The sequence below is a fragment of the Pan paniscus genome, chromosome 5 (assembly GCF_029289425.2).
Source record: "Pan paniscus chromosome 5, NHGRI_mPanPan1-v2.0_pri, whole genome shotgun sequence".
NCBI lineage: Eukaryota > Metazoa > Chordata > Mammalia > Primates > Hominidae > Pan > Pan paniscus.
In genome coordinates, this window is record NC_073254.2 from 25,197,642 (window position 1) to 25,215,246 (window position 17,605).

Sequence of the window (17,605 nt, forward strand, 5' to 3'; positions counted from 1 at the left end):
TTGGGAACAAAGCCGTTCACATTCAGGTCTCGGGTCAGCCATTGCTACCTGAGTGATTAGGGGCAAAAAACACCAGTGACCTTCTGAGTGTAGCACCTAATGCCAGCTATCAGTGTCGTCACTCATACTTTCCTGGTACCCTCTTATTACCATCCACTCCACTTGCCAGGGCAGCCCCCTCCCACTCCTGGTATAATCTAGATGTATAAAATCTTGTTTTTGTACTTCATATAAGTGTAAATATACAGCATATGTTATTTTTTCTATCTGGCTTGCTTTTGTTCAACATTATGTTTGTGAGATTCACCTTTTTGTTGCAGGCAGTTGTATTTCATTCATTCTTATTGCTGCATAGAGAGAAGAACCCATATTTGAAGACTTTTTTTTTTTTTTGAGACGAAGTCTCGCTGTCACCCAGACTGGAGTGCAATGGCGTGATCTCAGTTCACTGCAACCTCCACCTCCTGGGTTCAAGCAATTCTCTGCCTCAGCCTCCCAAGTAGCTCGGATTACAGGCACATGCCACCACGCCCGGCTAATTTTTGTATTTTTAGGAGAGACGGGGTTTCACCATGTTGGACAGGCTGGTCTTGAACTCCTGACCTCGTGATCCACACGCCTTGGCCTTCTAAAGTGCTGGGATTGCAGGAGTGTGCCACCGCGCCCAGCGTGAAGACATTTTTGGTTGTCAGAGGTTGAGGGAGGGAAGCAAAAGGTGCTACTGGCATTAGTGGGTAGAGGCCAGGGGTGCCCCTCAGCATCCTACAATGCACAGGGCAGCACATCCTACAACACAACAGCCCTCACAACACAGCATTTTTCAGCCCAAAATGCCAATAGTGCCCAGGCTGAGAAACCCTGCTCTATAGTAACTGTTGGTGGGCATTTGAGTAGTCCCCAGTTTGGCTATTATGAATATGGCTGCAGTGAATCTTGACTTAGATATCTTTTGATGAATATATTTCATTTCTGTTGAGTAAATACTGGAGAATGGAATTTTGGGTCATAGGATATAGGTATGCTCAACTTTAGTAGACATTGTATTGTTGGTTTTTCAAAGTTGTCATACCAATTCACACTTCTCCATCAGGGCATGAGGGTTGCTGTTGCTCCATATCTTCATGAATTAAATTGGTATTTTCTGCCTTACTTCCTTTCTCTCTCAATCTCTCTCTCTTTTTTTTTTTTTTTTTTTTTTGAGACAGGGTCTCGCTCTGTCACCCAGGTTGGAGTGTAGTGGCACAATCTGGGCTCACTGCAACATCCGCCTCTCAGGCTCAAGCAATTCTCCTGCCTCAGTCTCCCCAGTAGCTCTCTGTCTCTTTTTTAATCCCTTTCCTACACCGTCTTCGAATTCAGCTTATGACCACTACTCAATGCAGCAGTGTTTATTGTTAAATAATTCTGTTCTGTATTTTGTAAAATATGGATTGTGCCCAGATGTGGTTGCTGTGTATCGTAATTAGAGATGGTGTTTGGGAGATGACTTGTAACCACGGTTTCTCTCATTTAAATATAAGCACCAGGTGTTTGTGTATTCATTTTCTCCCACTACTACCACCAATTAGTTTTCCATAGTAAATTTTGCTCTAGTGGTTAGATTATCCATCATTTGAGTTCATGTTTACTACGTATTTCCAAATTATACAGTAGTTTACCCCAATTTTTTCTGTTTGTTTGAGACAGAGTTTTGCTCTTGTTGCCTAGGCTGGGGTGCAGTGGCGCAATCTGGGCTCACTGAAACCTCTGCTTCCCGGGTTCAAGTAATTCTTCTGTCTCAGCCTCCCGAGTATCTGGGATTACAGGTGCCCACCACCATGCCTGGCTAATTTTTGTATTTTTAGTAGAGGTGGGGTTTCACCATGTTAGCCAGGCTGGTCTTGAACTCCTTGCCTTGGCCTCCCAAAGTGCTGGGATTATAGGCATGAGCCACTGAGTCCAGCCTAACATTTTTTTTTTTCTTACAATATATTAATTATAGGGAAAGTAGAGATAGGGTCATTGAGAAAAAAAAAATCGAGTAATTTTGCTCTAGTCCCTTGACTCCCAAACTTTGGTCCTAGGATGAGTGGTTTCAGCTTTATCTGGGACCAAAATGCAAATTATTATTATTATTATTATTGAGACAGGGTCTTGCTTTGTCACCCAGGCTAGAGTGCAGTGGCACCATCATGGCTTACCGCCGCCTTAACCTGCCAAATTAAAGTGATCTCCCCACCTCAGCCACCCAAGTAGATGGCATGCACCACTGTGCCTGGCTAACTTTTTAATTTTTTTGTAATGACAAGGTCTCACTATGTTGCTCAAGCTGGTCCCAAACTCCTGGGCTCAAGTAATCCTCTCCCTCGGCCTCCCAAAAGTGCTGGGATTGTAGGCGTGAGCCACCACACTTGTCAGAAATGTAAATTATTAAACTCACCTGGAACCTACTGAAGTCTTAGGGCAGGGGCCCCGTAACCTGTATTTCTACAGCTCCTCCAGGTGATGAGATGTAAAAGTAAAGTTTGCAAACCACTAATCAGTACTACCCTTATCCTCAAGCTACAGACACACCCAATTTGGCTGATAGTTGTGGAAACCAATGTTTTGGTAATACAATTAATGAGTCAGTCACCCTCCCAGTGTTAAACAATTTCCACAAGTAAATTCAGTGGTAAGTCTCGTCTTGAGATGTTCATTGGCCGTGACCTATTTTTGGCAACTTAGTTTTCATTTTCCAAGGCCCCAAATGTCAGGATTTTCATATTTCCAGTTGTTAGATGTATGCTAATAGAAGACTGCCCCTAGCCACATGCGCCTTAACATTTGCCTATTTAAATACTTTGTATACTGTCTTTTGCAAGTATTTGCTTGGCATCATTCAGCATCCAGGAAGTGTTTCCATCATAACTTTGCTGCATCAAAATCAGGTGCAGATTACACCAGCTCACACAGAGATGGCAAGACCACCTCTGGACTTGCCGCCTGGGTCTTTAAAATTCTGCATGTTAAACTTCTTTCCCCGCCTCTGAGATGATAATTTATTTTTTATTTTTTTATTTTTATTTATTATTATTATTAATTTATTATTTTTTTTGAGATGGAGTCTCGCTCCGTCGCCCAGGCTGGAGTGCAGCGGCACGATTTCGGCTCACAGCAACCTTCGCCTCCCCAGTTCAAGCAATTCTCTGCCTCAGCCTCCTGAGTAGCTGGTACTACCGGCGCCCACCACCATGCCTGACTAACTTTTGTATTTTTAGTAGAGACAGGGTTTCACCATCTTGGCCAGGCTGGTCTTGAACTCCTGACCTCGTGATCCACCCGCCTTGGCCTCCCAAAGTGCTAGGATTACGGGCATGAGCCACTGCGCCTGGCTATTTTTTTTTATTTTTTATTTATTCATCTTTTGAGACGCAGTTTCGCTCTTGTCACCCAGGCTGGAGTGCAGTGGCGCCACCTCGGCTCACTGCAACCTCTGTCTCCCAGGTTCAAGCGATTCTCCTGCCTCAGCCTCCCAAGTAGCTGGGATTACAGGTGCCCGCCACCATGCCCAGCTAATTTTTGTATTTTTAGTAGAGATGGGGGTTCCACCATGTTGGCCAGGCTGGTCTCAAACTCCTGACCTCAGGTGATCCACCCATCTTGGCCTCCCAAAGTGCTGGGATTACAGGTGTGAGCTACTGCACCTGGCCTGAGATGAGAATTTAAAATAATGCTTTGGGTTCTGTGATCTAGACAACAATTTCTTTTGTTGCTAATTAGATGAAAGGAATAGAAAGTAAAATGATTGGGCCCCCGGAGAAGCAGGATTTTCCCCAGGGAATCCAACAAATCCAGAGAATGTCTTTGTTACGGGAGGATTGTTGTTTTAGTTAAAGATGTGCTTTGGAAATGTCTTCTTTCTTCATGTTAGTATCATGATCATTATCGTGTTAAAAAAAAAAAAAAAATTTACAAACCACCTGGCCACCCAGAGCAGAATTACAGTCAGCACTCTGTTTCCCCAGGTCCTGAATCCTTGGATTCAACCAACCTCAGCACTCTGTTTCCCCAGATCCTGAATCCTTGGATTTGACCTTGGGCGGGGAAAAAGAATGGTTGCTTCTGTACTGAATATGTACAGGCTTTTTTTTTTCTTGGCATTATTCCCTAAGGAATACAGCATAACAACTGTTTACATAGCATTTACATTGTATTCGGTATTATAAATAATTTAGAGATGATTTAAAGTACAAGAAAGGCTGTGCATAGGTTATATGCAAATACTACATCATGTTATATCAGGGACTTATGCATTTGTGGACTTTGTGTCCTCAGAGGTCCCGGAACTCATCCCTGGAACAGGGACGACTGTACTTAATAGGCTGTCCAAAATGAATTGGACTGCCAGCATTCTCTACTTTTTCATGTATTACTCTTAGGTCAGGGGAAAAAACAAATCTCTGTATTTTATAATTAAGAATGAATCCCTGAGTCATTTGACTTCTTCAATAATAGAGCAAGCCACGTAAAAATACCCTTCCAAGGAAAGCCATCAGGGAGCCTCAGAATGGGTACAATTTCACCCCATTTACCTAACCTTTTCTGCCAGTGCAGCTGAGCCTCTCAACACGACTTTAACAAACTCTCTCTGAGCCAGTCTTCTCAGTGCCATCTTTGCTTTCATTTAACTTTACATGTCTAGTGTTGCTGCTCAAACCTGTGTCCCCTCAAGTCCTTTGCCAACTAAAGGATGGTGGTTAATTGACAATAGACAGACAAGTCCCAGAACAATTATGAGGGTGTAATGAAGTGTGCATTCGTACATGCAATTAAATAGAGGAAAGATGCAGGAGGGAATGTGTACACAATCCTCCTCCAGCTGGCACGCCCTGCCTGGAGGTGCTCCTCCACTGGAAGCCCGTTGTGTGCTCCTCTGGCAAGGAGATGAAGTCCCAGATTTTTAGTGCCTTATGCAAGGTCTTTTCCACCTCCCTCACTGGTTGACTTAGCCTGGCATGTAGCAAACTCTCTGTGTCATCTGCCTCCAACACAGTTTTCCCCAGGTCTTTTGTACCTTGGCCTTCAGATGGGAAGCCAAGAGATGCTGAGCACATGGAGGAGGGCAATCTTTTCCCCCTTTGATTATTATTTTTTTAATTCATTGAGATTCTAAGTCCTCTGTCATTTCAAAGAAAGGATACTCTCTTTCCTTTGGAGCTATGTTCTACATATCATCCTAAGTGGAAAAAATCATTAAATAGGCCGGGCGTGGTGGCTCACGCCTGTAATCCCAGTACTTTGGGAGGCCAAGGTTCGCGGATCGCTTGAGCCCAAGAGTTCAAGACCAGCTTGGCCAACATGGCGAAATCCCGTCTCTTCTAAAAATACAAAAATTAGCTGGGCGTGGTGGCACATGCCTGTAATCCCAGCTACTTGTGAGGCTGAGGCAGGAGGATTGCTTGAGCCCAGGAGGTCAAGGCTGCAGTGAGACATGATGGTGCCACTGCACTCCAGCCTGGGTGACAGAGTCAGACACTGCCTCAAAGGAAAAAAAACCAAACATACCTCAAATAATGTCTGCAAAATAAAAGACTATGAACGGAATATGGAGAAAGCCTCTAAGATGGCCCCAGGGGAGTGTTAACATGTCTAGCCTGATTAATTGGCTAGTTTGGGAATAATTCTATCCAAAGTGAGTGACAAGGCATGGCTGGCTAGTGTCAACTTTGTCCTCAGCTATAGTTAAAGGCAGGCCTGGAGGGCTGACTTGTTCAGTCTCAGTAGCAAAAAAGTGCATGGTGTCTGGATAAGCAGGTTGTACAGCCTATTAGAAAAGAAAGGTAACAAGTAACAGTCTTCATCTAATGCAATAAGTGATTTTTTTTAAAGTTCTCCTGTCAAGATTTTTTAATACCAGAATCTGAGAGTGGAGAAAATTGGCCCAAGGATAGACAAAAGAGCTGGAAAGAAAATCGACTATATTTTTCAACACACAAACAATGCCATTTGAAGTACTGGATTGAGTACGGAAGTATTATGAACATTCCTAATTTGGTTAGTGTCTATATTTCTTAATATAGTAATGCTATTAATGTCTGTCTCCTAAGTTTGTATAAATCCAAACCCCCATGTTATTGGTCAGTTGGAAACAATAATGTAAACAGACTCTGTTGCCCAAATTAAGTTATGTGCACCGAATGCTTTGTCAAACTGTAACTATTTTAATGTTCATTCTAAGCCACAAATCTTTGCCAAACAAGATACTGAATTACTCTCTTTTGTTTAGGAGTAGAATACACAATAACCTAATATTTAAAAGTATTAGAAGAAGAAAAACTTAGGATTGAATTTTTCTTTATCATAAAGTTTAGATCATTCTCTTTGCTCGATTCCATAGAAGACACTAAGAATTAGACTGAACTGCTTTCTCATTGTATTGTTTTCTACTTGACCTAAAAATCCAGGGGTGGGTTATATAGAGAGTTTATTTAGGAGACTTTGGTAAGGGAGAGAAAAAAATAATGTACAAGCTGGAAACGCATGAAAAATGTAAACAATGAAAGTTAGAAGAATGGAAGCGACAGTGTGCTCAGGAAATGATGTGTCATTTGGTCGGAGTTCAGGGTGCCCCTGAATCCCAGGAGGGTAGCACTTGCTTTCCTGCCCATTGTGAAGGCAAGGAATCCGCGTGTTGTCCTATCAATTCCATTCATGGCAGGGTAGAGAGTTTTCAAATGGAAGAAAATGTGCATTAAAGGACATTCTTTCTGCATGGGGTGGGGTAGTGAACGTGTTGGGGTTGAGGCACGGAGTTGTTTAGGTCAGGTGAATAGTGAGGGGAAATGGGCAGGCAGTCAATGGTTAAGTTGGTGTTTTGCAAGCCATTTTAAGAGGATACCAAATAAAATGCATTAATCTACATTTCATTAAAAATTAGTTGGTGGGAAAGTGGAAAGTTGAAGACGAGAACTTTCCAAGTAAAACAGCTTGATACTCCTTGGCCAGAACACCACTATATTTACAAATAAGGGATAAAAACACCCACTTCCTAGGTGGTCCATAAGCTTAACTGGGCAGGCATATGACACTTCCGAGCATTTGATGCCGTTCTCTGGGGGGGTTAAAGCCTGAATGCCCACCAAATCCCCTGTCTGAGCATCATTTGTGACCAAGATTCAAATTATTTCCCATGAAGCTCTAAGGTCTCATATAACTCAGTGGATGTAGCTCACGACTTCTTCTTTTGACCCCAATATTCTAAGACAAACACCACAGCCGAAGCTGGAAGTGAGAGGAGACGGGTTCGTTTCAGAGTCAGGAGCCCGAGGCGCCCCAGCAATTTCAGACCCCCTGGGACAGGAACTCCTCCTCCAGTAAGCTCTTGTTGTGAAAAACAGTGGGGTGGGGCCAAAAAAGCATTACAATGGAGCTGGGATGGATGAGGCTTTCTTTCATTTGAGATGTCACTTGTGTCAGGTTTCCTGAAACAGCACGTTGGAAAACAGAAGCTATTTTCTATCCCGTGGGTTGCGCTGGAAGAGCTGAGAGGCCAGGCTGTGGATCCTTGCCACGAACAACAAGAGAGGGCAAGTCCAGCCGCCTGCTAGGGGACTAGCAGGAAGCGGCACGCCTGCCAGAGCTCATCACTTCAACTCTGGCTTTCACTGCGCTCATTCCCTGAATGGCAGTAACCAGGGGGCGGGGGTGGCATGGGAAATGAAAGAAAGAGATATGGGAAACTAAATCTGCCGGGGGAAAGAGAGTTACCGGAGTTTTAGCAAAACAGCTAGCAGATGCAAACGGGGAGGCAGAGGGAGGAGGGAAGGCTGGGCTTCAGCAACCTGCCACGGGGATTTAAACAAAGGAGGTTTGAGAGAGGCGGGATCTGGCTGTAATATCTGCACAGGGACAGAGACAGCAGTTGGACTCTCGGGATGAAACGGAATCGATTCCCAGCGTCTCCAACAGGGCAGGAGTGAGTGGAGTATGTTGCAAAATAAGAACTCAGAGAAACGAGTGAGTTTGGAAAAAAGACTTACAGATTTTGACGGTCTCTTGACATTTCACCCTTCTTTGAGGCATGCCTTTATCAATGCGTTACCTCTTCATAATTTCTGTCTCCAGTGTAATTATTTTTATCGTCTTCTCTGTGTTCAATTTTGGGGGAGATCCAAGCTTCCAAAGGCTAAATATCTCAGACCCTTTGATGCTGACTCAAGTTTGCACATCTTTTATCAATGGAAAAACACGTTTCCTGTGGAAAAACAAACTAATGATCCATGAGAAGTCTTCTTGCAAGGAATACTTGACCCAGAGCCACTACATCACAGCCCCTTTATCTAAGGAAGAAGCTGACTTTCCCTTGGCATATATAATGGTCATCCATCATCACTTTGACACCTTTGCAAGGCTCTTCAGGGCTATTTACATGCCCCAAAATATCTACTGTGTTCATGTGGATGAAAAAGCAACAACTGAATTTAAAGATGCGGTAGAGCAACTATTAAGCTGCTTCCCAAACGCTTTTCTGGCTTCCAAGATGGAACCCGTTGTCTATGGAGGGATCTCCAGGCTCCAGGCTGACCTGAACTGCATCAGAGATCTTTCTGCCTTCGAGGTCTCATGGAAGTACGTTATCAACACCTGTGGGCAAGACTTCCCCCTGAAAACCAACAAGGAAATAGTTCAGTATCTGAAAGGATTTAAAGGTAAAAATATCACCCCAGGGGTGCTGCCCCCAGCTCATGCAATTGGACGGACTAAATATGTCCACCAAGAGCACCTGGGCAAAGAGCTTTCCTATGTGATAAGAACAACAGCGATGAAACCGCCTCCCCCCCATAATCTCACAATTTACTTTGGCTCTGCCTATGTGGCTCTATCAAGAGAGTTTGCCAACTTTGTTCTTCATGACCCACGGGCTGTTGATTTGCTCCAGTGGTCCAAGGACACTTTCAGTCCTGATGAGCATTTCTGGGTGACACTCAATAGGATTCCAGGTATGTACAATTCCATATTTCATGCAAAAGAAATGTGTCATATTTGAAAGGGCTTTAGAATAACCAGCCACTTTTTATTAGGAAGTAGAAGATGAAAACTGGAACATATATAGTTCTCACCCTAGTCCTTTCTAAATGCAGAAAGATGTTTTTGTTGTTGTTGTTGTTGTTGTTGTTTTTTGAGACTGGATCTCACTCTGTGGCCCAGGCTGGAGTGCAGGGGCAACATCATGGCTCACTGAACCCTGGACCTCCTGGGCTCCAGCAATCCTCCCACTTCAGTCTCCTGAGTAGCTGGGACTACAGGTGCACACCACCATACTGGGCTAATTTTTAAAAAAAATTTTGTGCAGACAGGGTCTCGCTATGTTGCCCAGGCTGGTCTCCAACTCCACAGCTCAAGCTATCCTCCCCACCTTGGCCTCCCAAAATGCTGGGATTATAGCCATGAGCCACCATGCCTAGCCCAGAATGATGTTCTTTATGTGATAATTCACATGTTCTAGCACTACTAAGTAATACCTTTCCATGGTATCACTTGGTGGTCCATCAGGTTCTTTTTCACACATCATCTTATTACATCTTTACCACAATAGCTGTTAGTCCACACTGGTGTTCTTTCTTTCCTCTAAATTTGTCAGGCTTGCTCTTACCCCAGGATCTTTGCCTTGGCCACCCTCCTGCCTACTCCAGGCCTCCACAGGCTCCTTCCCCTTAGCCAGATCTCAGCTCTCAGGTGTCAGAAGCTCTGATACTCCCCCTCATTGGCCAGCACACCACTCTGTTTTTCTTTTAAAGAGTTTATTGCCCTGTGGAATTAGGATATTTACCTATTTGCATGGGTTTGTTCTTGCTCTCCTCTGCATTTGTTCCATGAAGCCAGGGTTATTTTCTATCTCATTAACTGCTCCTCAGTGCTTAGAACAGAGAGTAAATGCTCAATAAGTATATATTAGATGAATAAATCAGTGAGTGAGTGAATGAATGGTAAAGCATGAAGCTTTACTATGGCACCAGAGCTGTCTCCCTAAGACATTGTTGAGCTGAGAAATATTTGGACTCATGCATGTACCATATTATATGTGTAGGATTTTAAAAAATACATTTTATTTCAAATAAAATAATGAGATCCTAGGAGAAACTCCTTGCTTTCTCATCCGAATTTTCCTATCTTTACTAATTTACCAGACCGATTGTTTTTTAAAGTGTATAAAACATGATGGGATTTCTTCTGAAGAAAACAGTGTGCTTTGGACTCAATGAAAAATACAAAATGGATCTCTGATGAACTAGACAGCATTATTATAGCAAGAGAAAAGTAATCATTGTTCTGGCTGTTGGGGGATTGCCAAGTTGGAAAGGCTGGTAGGTGCTCTCAGGCTGCAGGGCAGGGCCTGCTGGGCGATAAACACGCCGGCATTCTCTGGAAAATACCATGCCTGGTGTTTGAATCCCAGGGTGACTTTCCTGGTGAATGCGGCTCACTCGTATGCTGCGCACACTGTTTCCGCACCTGCCTCTGCCTGGGTTCATCCTCTCTTCACCTTTGATCTGTTGTTTCTACCATTCGCATATCATTGAGGAGCATTAGGTACTTAGGAGCTGATTTTCATATTTAAATATTTATTCCCTTTCTATTTTCATTCTTTCCTTAAAATTCATAAAAGTTGGGTCCCAGTCAAGTGGTTCCTTAAGTATTGTGCTGAGATGAGGGCATTTCATAAGTTAACAAAGTCTAAATTGTTGCTTTTTTTTTTTTTTTTTTAAGAAAAACATGGGTTTTGGTTTCTATTAAATGTAAATATCTGTGGTTATTTTGCCAGAAGCCTGGTCAGTTTTATCAATGTCAAATAATATAAGAAAATCAAGGGAAAAAGAATTCCCCTTTTTTCCTTACCCCTTTCTGATCTCTTGGGAGACCAAAAGAATGATATCTGGATAGGTGTAGGAGAGAATGCTATCTAGATGGGTATAGGAGAGAACGACATCTACATAGGTAGAGGAGAGAATGCTACCTTTCCTTCTCTTTTTTAGGAGAGAGAACACCTTTTTTGCTGTAGGTTTATGCCATGGCATGCTGGCTTCTGCCTTCTCACTGCAACAGTGTGGCCCCATGTAAATCATAGAACCTCATGGGACCTCAAATCTCTCCAGCTACAAAATGGGGAACCCAGGTAGAAAGACCCCTTTCATTCCTACACATACCTTTCTTTGCAGAAGACACAATGCCTAGAACAATGTAAAGACCTCCCACGCTGCTAGTGGGAATCTATAGAGAGAAAGGCAGAAGGGCTGGTGAGCCTGGATCATGTACTGCCCATCAACTTTGGCAAGCGCATCCCATTTCCCTTGCAGGAATTAGAGGCGAGAGCTCCTCCAGAGAGCAACTGCCTGGAGAGGAAGGCCATTGCGGCCCATGTCAGTGGTCTGTCCTGTCTGATTCTGCAAGGGATGCCTTTCAGGATAACGTGCCATGTCCTGGGGCTTTGTTTCTTTCCTTTCTTAGACTCTGGGCAACATCCTGGTTCAGGGAGAAAGGATATCCTGCTTCTAGGTAGGGCCTTCACAAATTACAAGTGAATTACAGCAAACAAATCTTCAAATGCTCTAGCCCTAATAGTGCCTCTCTCTACCTTCAAAGGCAATGGAAAATCTAATCCCACGCTCGAGTAACTCCCATGGTTTTACACTTGAGCATTCTTTGTGATTTAAGATTTGGCATGTGAATCTGGTTCTTATATAACCACACAGCCGTTAATCAATATCAGCTCTTCTATTTTCTTTTTTTTTGAGACGGAGTCTCACTCTGTAGCCCAGGCTGGAGTGCAGTGGTGCGATCTCGGCTTACTGCAACCTCTGCCTCCCGGGCTCACGTGATTCTTGTGCCTCAGCCTCCTGAGTAGCTAGGATTATAGGCCCCCACCATCACGCCCGGTTAATTTTTTTGTATTTTAGTAGAGACGGGGTTTCACCATGTTGCCCAGGGTAGTCTCGAATTCCTGAGCTCAGGCGATCCGCCCAGCTCGGCCTCCCAAAGTGCTGGGATTACAGGCATGAGCCACTGCGCCAGGCTGAGCTCTTCTATTTTCAATGTCATGTTTTAAGAGGAAAAATTCTTCTGTCCGTACAGGGTAAATATCTTTTTGCAAACGTGCAAGTGCAGGTGGTGCTGTTCATTTCTTCCCTCAAAGCGACCGCCTCCCTTTCTCCTAAATACCTTAAATTAAAATGTGTTAGCAGGACCCTGTGCAGGCATTTCAGGTTTCCCAAAACACCCCCAAGAGCAATGTGACCGAGAAAATGATTAGTACCTTAGAATTAGATGGTTTCAGAAAACAAAGTGAAAATCGGTTCGAATTGGCGAGACTGAATAGAAGGGATATTCATAGAAGTAGCAGTAAATCACAGAGCTTCACACTGCCTTTTTTTTTCTTGGTGCCTTTCTACTGAGAGTGACTTCTCTTTTGGTTTTCAACCACTAGGCTCTCTCTACACTGTTAGAAATGGTGATACAACAGGCCAGAAAGAGGTCCTTAGGGGCCCCAGTCTCACACTCCTTTTCAGGGGAACCAGGTAAAGTGGTTGTCCTTCTCTTCTGTGTGGCTTGTGCACAGATGGGGTGTCTAGCCCCCTCCCTTCTGCTTACATTCTCAAAGGAAATTCTCCAGGACCACAGATTTCTCTGACCCACGTTACAGAGCATCAGGCTGTGACAGCCGTAACTTCTGACTTCCGGTACACCCTTATATTTTCTAACATCTCTGAGCTTTGTAATGATTGCTCTAAGTCACTTTAAGAAAAACCCATGTGCTCTAGCTCTCCCGGGTCTTCTTTCAGAATTTTCTTTTCTTTTTCTTTTTTTTTTGAGACAGAGTTTCACTCTTGCCCAGGCTAGAGTGCAATGGCACGATCTTGGCTCACCGCAACCTCCGCCTCCTGGGTTCAAGCGATTCTCCTGCCTCAGCCTCCCAAGTAGCTGGGATTACAGGCATGTGCCACCATGCCTGGCTAATTTTGTATTTTTAGTAGAGACGGGGTTTCTCCATGTTGGTCAGGCTGGTCTCGAACTCCCGACCTCAGCCGATATGCCCACCTTGGCCTCCCAGAGTGCTGGGATTACAGGTATGAACCACTGTGCCTGGCTCTTGCAGCATTTTCATCTGCCTATCTTCCCCAAGGCAGAGCACCTGAAGCCATTTAATTTTTGCTTTACGCTTTGTGAAATTGTTCAGCATCTACCCAAGTGGCCGCTGGTTGATCTTCTTCCCAGTCCATTCCCATGGCTAGAATGTCTTCTTACACTTCAGGGTGGTTTCGTCTCTAAGGAACAGAGCTACCCCACTCTTTGGCTTCAGCTCCTGTTTTTCCCTCACTGCACTAAGTGTGCTTTTGGAGTCTTTGCTCATTCATTACTCTGACCTTTCTCATGCCATGATATTTTTCTTCCATAAGAATGTTTTCATTTATCTCGTTTCCTTTTTCTGTTTTGTATACGTTTTCCTTTTTTTTTTTTCAGGGCCCTTTTGTCAAATTCTCTCAACCTCAGAAGGGATCACATGATCCCATTTCCTCATTTTTTAATTCTAAAAATATCGTGTTTCCTACTTTGATTTATTTTGCTTTTTAAACTGTGACTTTTATTTATATGTGCACATTCTTTGGGAGGGTGTTAGGACTCTTTCGGTTGCAAGTGTCAGAAACTCAACTCAAAGGAGCTTAAACAAGCACCAGAAGTTACCGGGTCACATATCTGAGATGCCCAAGGGAGCTCCCAATCAAGCTGGATCAGCGAGTCAAACCGTGTGCTCAGGACCCTTTCTTGCTAGGTCATCTCCCTGTGGGGAGACCAACTGTCCCAGTTTGCCCAGGTCTGAGGGGCAGTCCTGGGCATGGGACCTTGATGGGTACAACCAGGTCGAGATGGTCCCCCTATCTCTCTGCATCTCTGTGCTGGCTTCCATCAGGCAAATTCTCCCCAGAAAGCCAGAAGTAGCTCCAAGTGTACTTGCTTTTCACAGTGGTTACTCCTGGGGGACAAGAAATACTTTTTCCTGAGAGTTCCAGCGGCAGCTTAAGGGAGACCTTCCAGATTGGCCCTGCTTGGTCCAAATTCCCATCCCTGGTTGGGCACGGTGGCTCACACCGGTAGTCCCAGCACTTTTTGAGGCCCAGGCGGGAGGATCCCTTGAGCCCAAGAGTTTGAGACCAGCCTGGGCAACAAAGCAAGACCCTGTCTCTACAAAAAATAAATTATTCACCAGGCATGGTGGTGTGCGCCTGTACTTCCAGCCACTCAGGAGACCAAGGCAGAAGGATCACTTGACAGAGTCAGACCTTCTCTGAAAAAAAAAAAAAAAAAAACCCACAAAAACAAATTCCTATCCATAAACAAATCACAGGGGTGAAGAATGCTCACCAATATTTCTTGGGTCCCTTTTCTACCCTGAAGCCAAGGGCTGGGGACAAGCTTTGGTGGAGGAGGCTGCTCAGGGTGACGCTGGGCAGAGCAAAGCACAGGCCCACTGCAGGACACCCCTTGTCCTACACTGGGTGGCAGGGTGGGTTAAGGGTTGTTAACAAGCAGCACTTTGGGAGACTGAGGTGGGTGGATCACCAGAAGTCAGGAGTTCGAGATCAGCCTGGCTAACATAGTGAAACCCTACCTCTACTAAATATACAGAATTAGCTGGGTGTGGTGCACGCCTGTAATCCCAGCTACTCCAGAGGCTGAGGCAGGAGAATCACTTGAACCCGGGAGGCAGAGGTTGCAGTGAATCAAGATCATGCCACTGAACTCCAGCCTGGGCAACAGAGTGAGACTCGGTCTCCAAGAAAATAAACAAACAAACAAACAAATAAGCACATCCCTCCTGTGATATTAGAGGGGCAAGATTTAGTTTTATACATATGGGTGTGTGAGTGGATACAACATTAACCATTTGTACAATTTTAACTGACCTAACCGTACCCTTTTCTCTCATAAAAACGTGTTCACTAATAATGTCACTCTATTATATTTGGACAGTACTTAATTTGCAAGGGAAATTTCTTACACATTATCTCCTTTAATTCTTATAAAACCCCATAAGAAGGGGACTGTTCCCATTTTATAGATGAGAAAGTTTAAGATGAAAATATGTGACTTAGCTGGGCGTGGTGGCTCACGCCTATAATCCCAGTAGTTTGGGAGGCTGAGGCCTGTGGATCACCTGAGGTCAAGAGTTCGAGACCACCCTGGCCAACATGGTGAAATGCCTTCTCTACTAAAAATACAAAAATTAGCGGGACCCTGTAATCCCAGCTACTCGGGAGGCTGAGGCAGGAGAATCGCTTGAACCCAGGAGGCGGAGCTTGCAGTGAGCCGAGATTGTACCACTGCGTTCCAGCCTGGGTGACAGAGTGAGACTCCATCTCAAAAAAAAAATATATATATATATATACACACACAAATATATAAATATATAAAAATATATATAAACATAAATATATAAAATATATAAAAATATATATAAATATATAAAATATATATAAATATATAAAAATATATATAAATATAAATATATATATAAATATATATATATGACTTGTCCAAAGACAAATATTGCATATGCTTAACAAGAAATCAAAATAAAAAGAAACATCCAAGGGAAGGAGGTAGCACGTGTTATCCGCTTATTTTAAATTGAACCCAGTTTAATGAATTCTTCATTGAATGATTGCAATTACTGCGAGTGTTCTGAAGATGAAACTTAGCTAATTCTAAGTCTTATTCAGCTTGCGGAATGGTTATATAATTAGACCCACTCAAAAACTTTCTCTTTCATCCTGATATTCAGCCCATTTTCCTGGAGATTTTGGCTTTTTCATGTGAGCAGAGGTGCAGGAAAGATGAAGGCAATTAATGTTTACTGAACATGTGCCTATGGGTTTAGAGTATCTCAGTTGAATCTCCACAAGAATCCCGTCCAGTGGGTACTTAAATCCACATTTTGCAAATATGAAGACGGGACCAGAGGGGCTGAGTAATGTGCCCTGTTCCAAAAGCAGGAAGCAGAGTAGAGAATGTGTGTGGCGGGCCCCTCGAATTCTACATGCTCTGAACTAAACTCAGACTCTCCCCTTTGCAAGTCTCTGAATTTGACACCATTCTCTGTTAGCTCAGACCTGCGGGCTGGATTCTCTGTCTGTCTCCCTTAGCTCTCCCTACCCTCATCCCTGCTGATCTGGCTCTTCCTGGAGTGTAGAAGTCAAGGGCTCAGGCTCCAGAGTCAGAGAGAACCAGGTTGGACTCCTGGCTCCTCCATCACCAGCCATGTATCCCCCGACATCTGTCAACCTTGGTCTTAGCATTGCAATATGGCACAGATGGCAGAAGCCTGGACCCTGCAGCCAGACGGCCTGAATGTGAATCCTGGCTCTGTCACTTAGAAGTTGCGTGACCTCGGACAAAGTACCTGACTTTTGTGTCTCAGTGACTTCATCTGTAAAATGGGACAATAATAATAGATATCAAATATGTAAGGTCTAAATGAGTTATTGTTATTGTATTTTCATCTATAAGATGGATATTCATTTAATAAATATTTATGGAGCAACCAGACACTTTGCTGGGTACTGAGAAATAGTAGTGAATGAGACACATAAAGCCCCTACCTCATGGAGGATACATTTTAGAAGGAAGAGACAGCCAATAAATAGAGAGAAGCCAGATCATTAGAGTTGATGAGAAATGCTATGAGGGAAATACACAGGGAGCAACCTACTGTAGATGAAATGGGACAGGAAGGCTTCTTGGCAATGGTAGCACATGAACTGCCTCCCAAAATGAGAGTGAGCCAGCCACGCACTTGTGAAAGAGGTCCCAGGCAGAGGGAATAGGGATCGCAAAGGTCGTGGGTGAGCCTGGTGTCTGCAGAGCCAGAAAAGCAGCCCGTGTGGCCATAGCCGAGCGAACGAGGATGAGAGCTGGACTGAGCATGAGGCAGGCAGTGCATGAACCACACAGGCCCTTGCAGGAGGCCGGAGAAAAACAGATCTGACAGTGCCCTGCTTGTGGGCAAGTGCTGGGCACAGAATAAACACTCAGCAAAATGGATCTTGCCACAGGCCTGTTTTCTGTGGAGTCCTAATTAGGGAAAAGGAGTCAAGCTGGTGGGACCAAGGGAAAGCAGAGGGAAAGCAGATAAGCTTCAAGTCCGCCTTTCTTCATGGTCCGGGACACAACCTCCTGAGCCAATAATTCACGATTTTCCCACGACCGGCTATCACCAGACACCTGCAGATTAGCTCCCCGCAACCTTGGCATTGTCAGTACTGCACAAAGCTCTCTTCAGCATGAACACTACCCTATAAAATCTCCAGCAAGGCTTTGTTTCTTTGCAGTCAGCTTCTGCTGGCCTGCCCGTTGCCTTTTCGCAATGTGTCTTCCTACTTTCTTGAAGAAATCTACCTTTCTCTACCTACAACAGTCTTGGTAAATTCTTCTTGGTAAATTCTTTTCCCCCCACACCACCAGCCAAGATAGTATCGCTCCCCCGTGACACGTTCCACTTCTGGCGCCGTCGTCTACCCTTCTTCTTTCTCTTAAAGTTGTATAATTTCTTCCTAACTAGTTTCCCTGTCCCGTGCTTTAATCCATCCTCCAC

At 44.1% G+C, this 17,605-nt stretch overlaps 1 protein-coding gene across 2 annotated transcripts in view; it reads left to right on the forward strand.

Annotated features, from left to right (window-relative positions):
- GCNT2 (glucosaminyl (N-acetyl) transferase 2 (I blood group)) overlaps positions 1-17,605 on the forward strand; it is a 105,402-nt gene that overhangs the window by 23,950 nt on the left and 63,847 nt on the right. Inside the window, exon 1 of one of the 2 annotated variants that reach the window (XM_003827543.7) lies at positions 7,364-8,960. The exons of the other annotated variant lie outside the window; for it this stretch is intronic. Coding sequence (XP_003827591.1) covers positions 8,042-8,960 — 919 coding nt within the window. The 5' untranslated portion in view covers positions 7,364-8,041. Of the gene's footprint in view, positions 1-7,363; positions 8,961-17,605 lie in introns of those variants that run through there. 2 annotated transcript variants of the gene reach the window in all.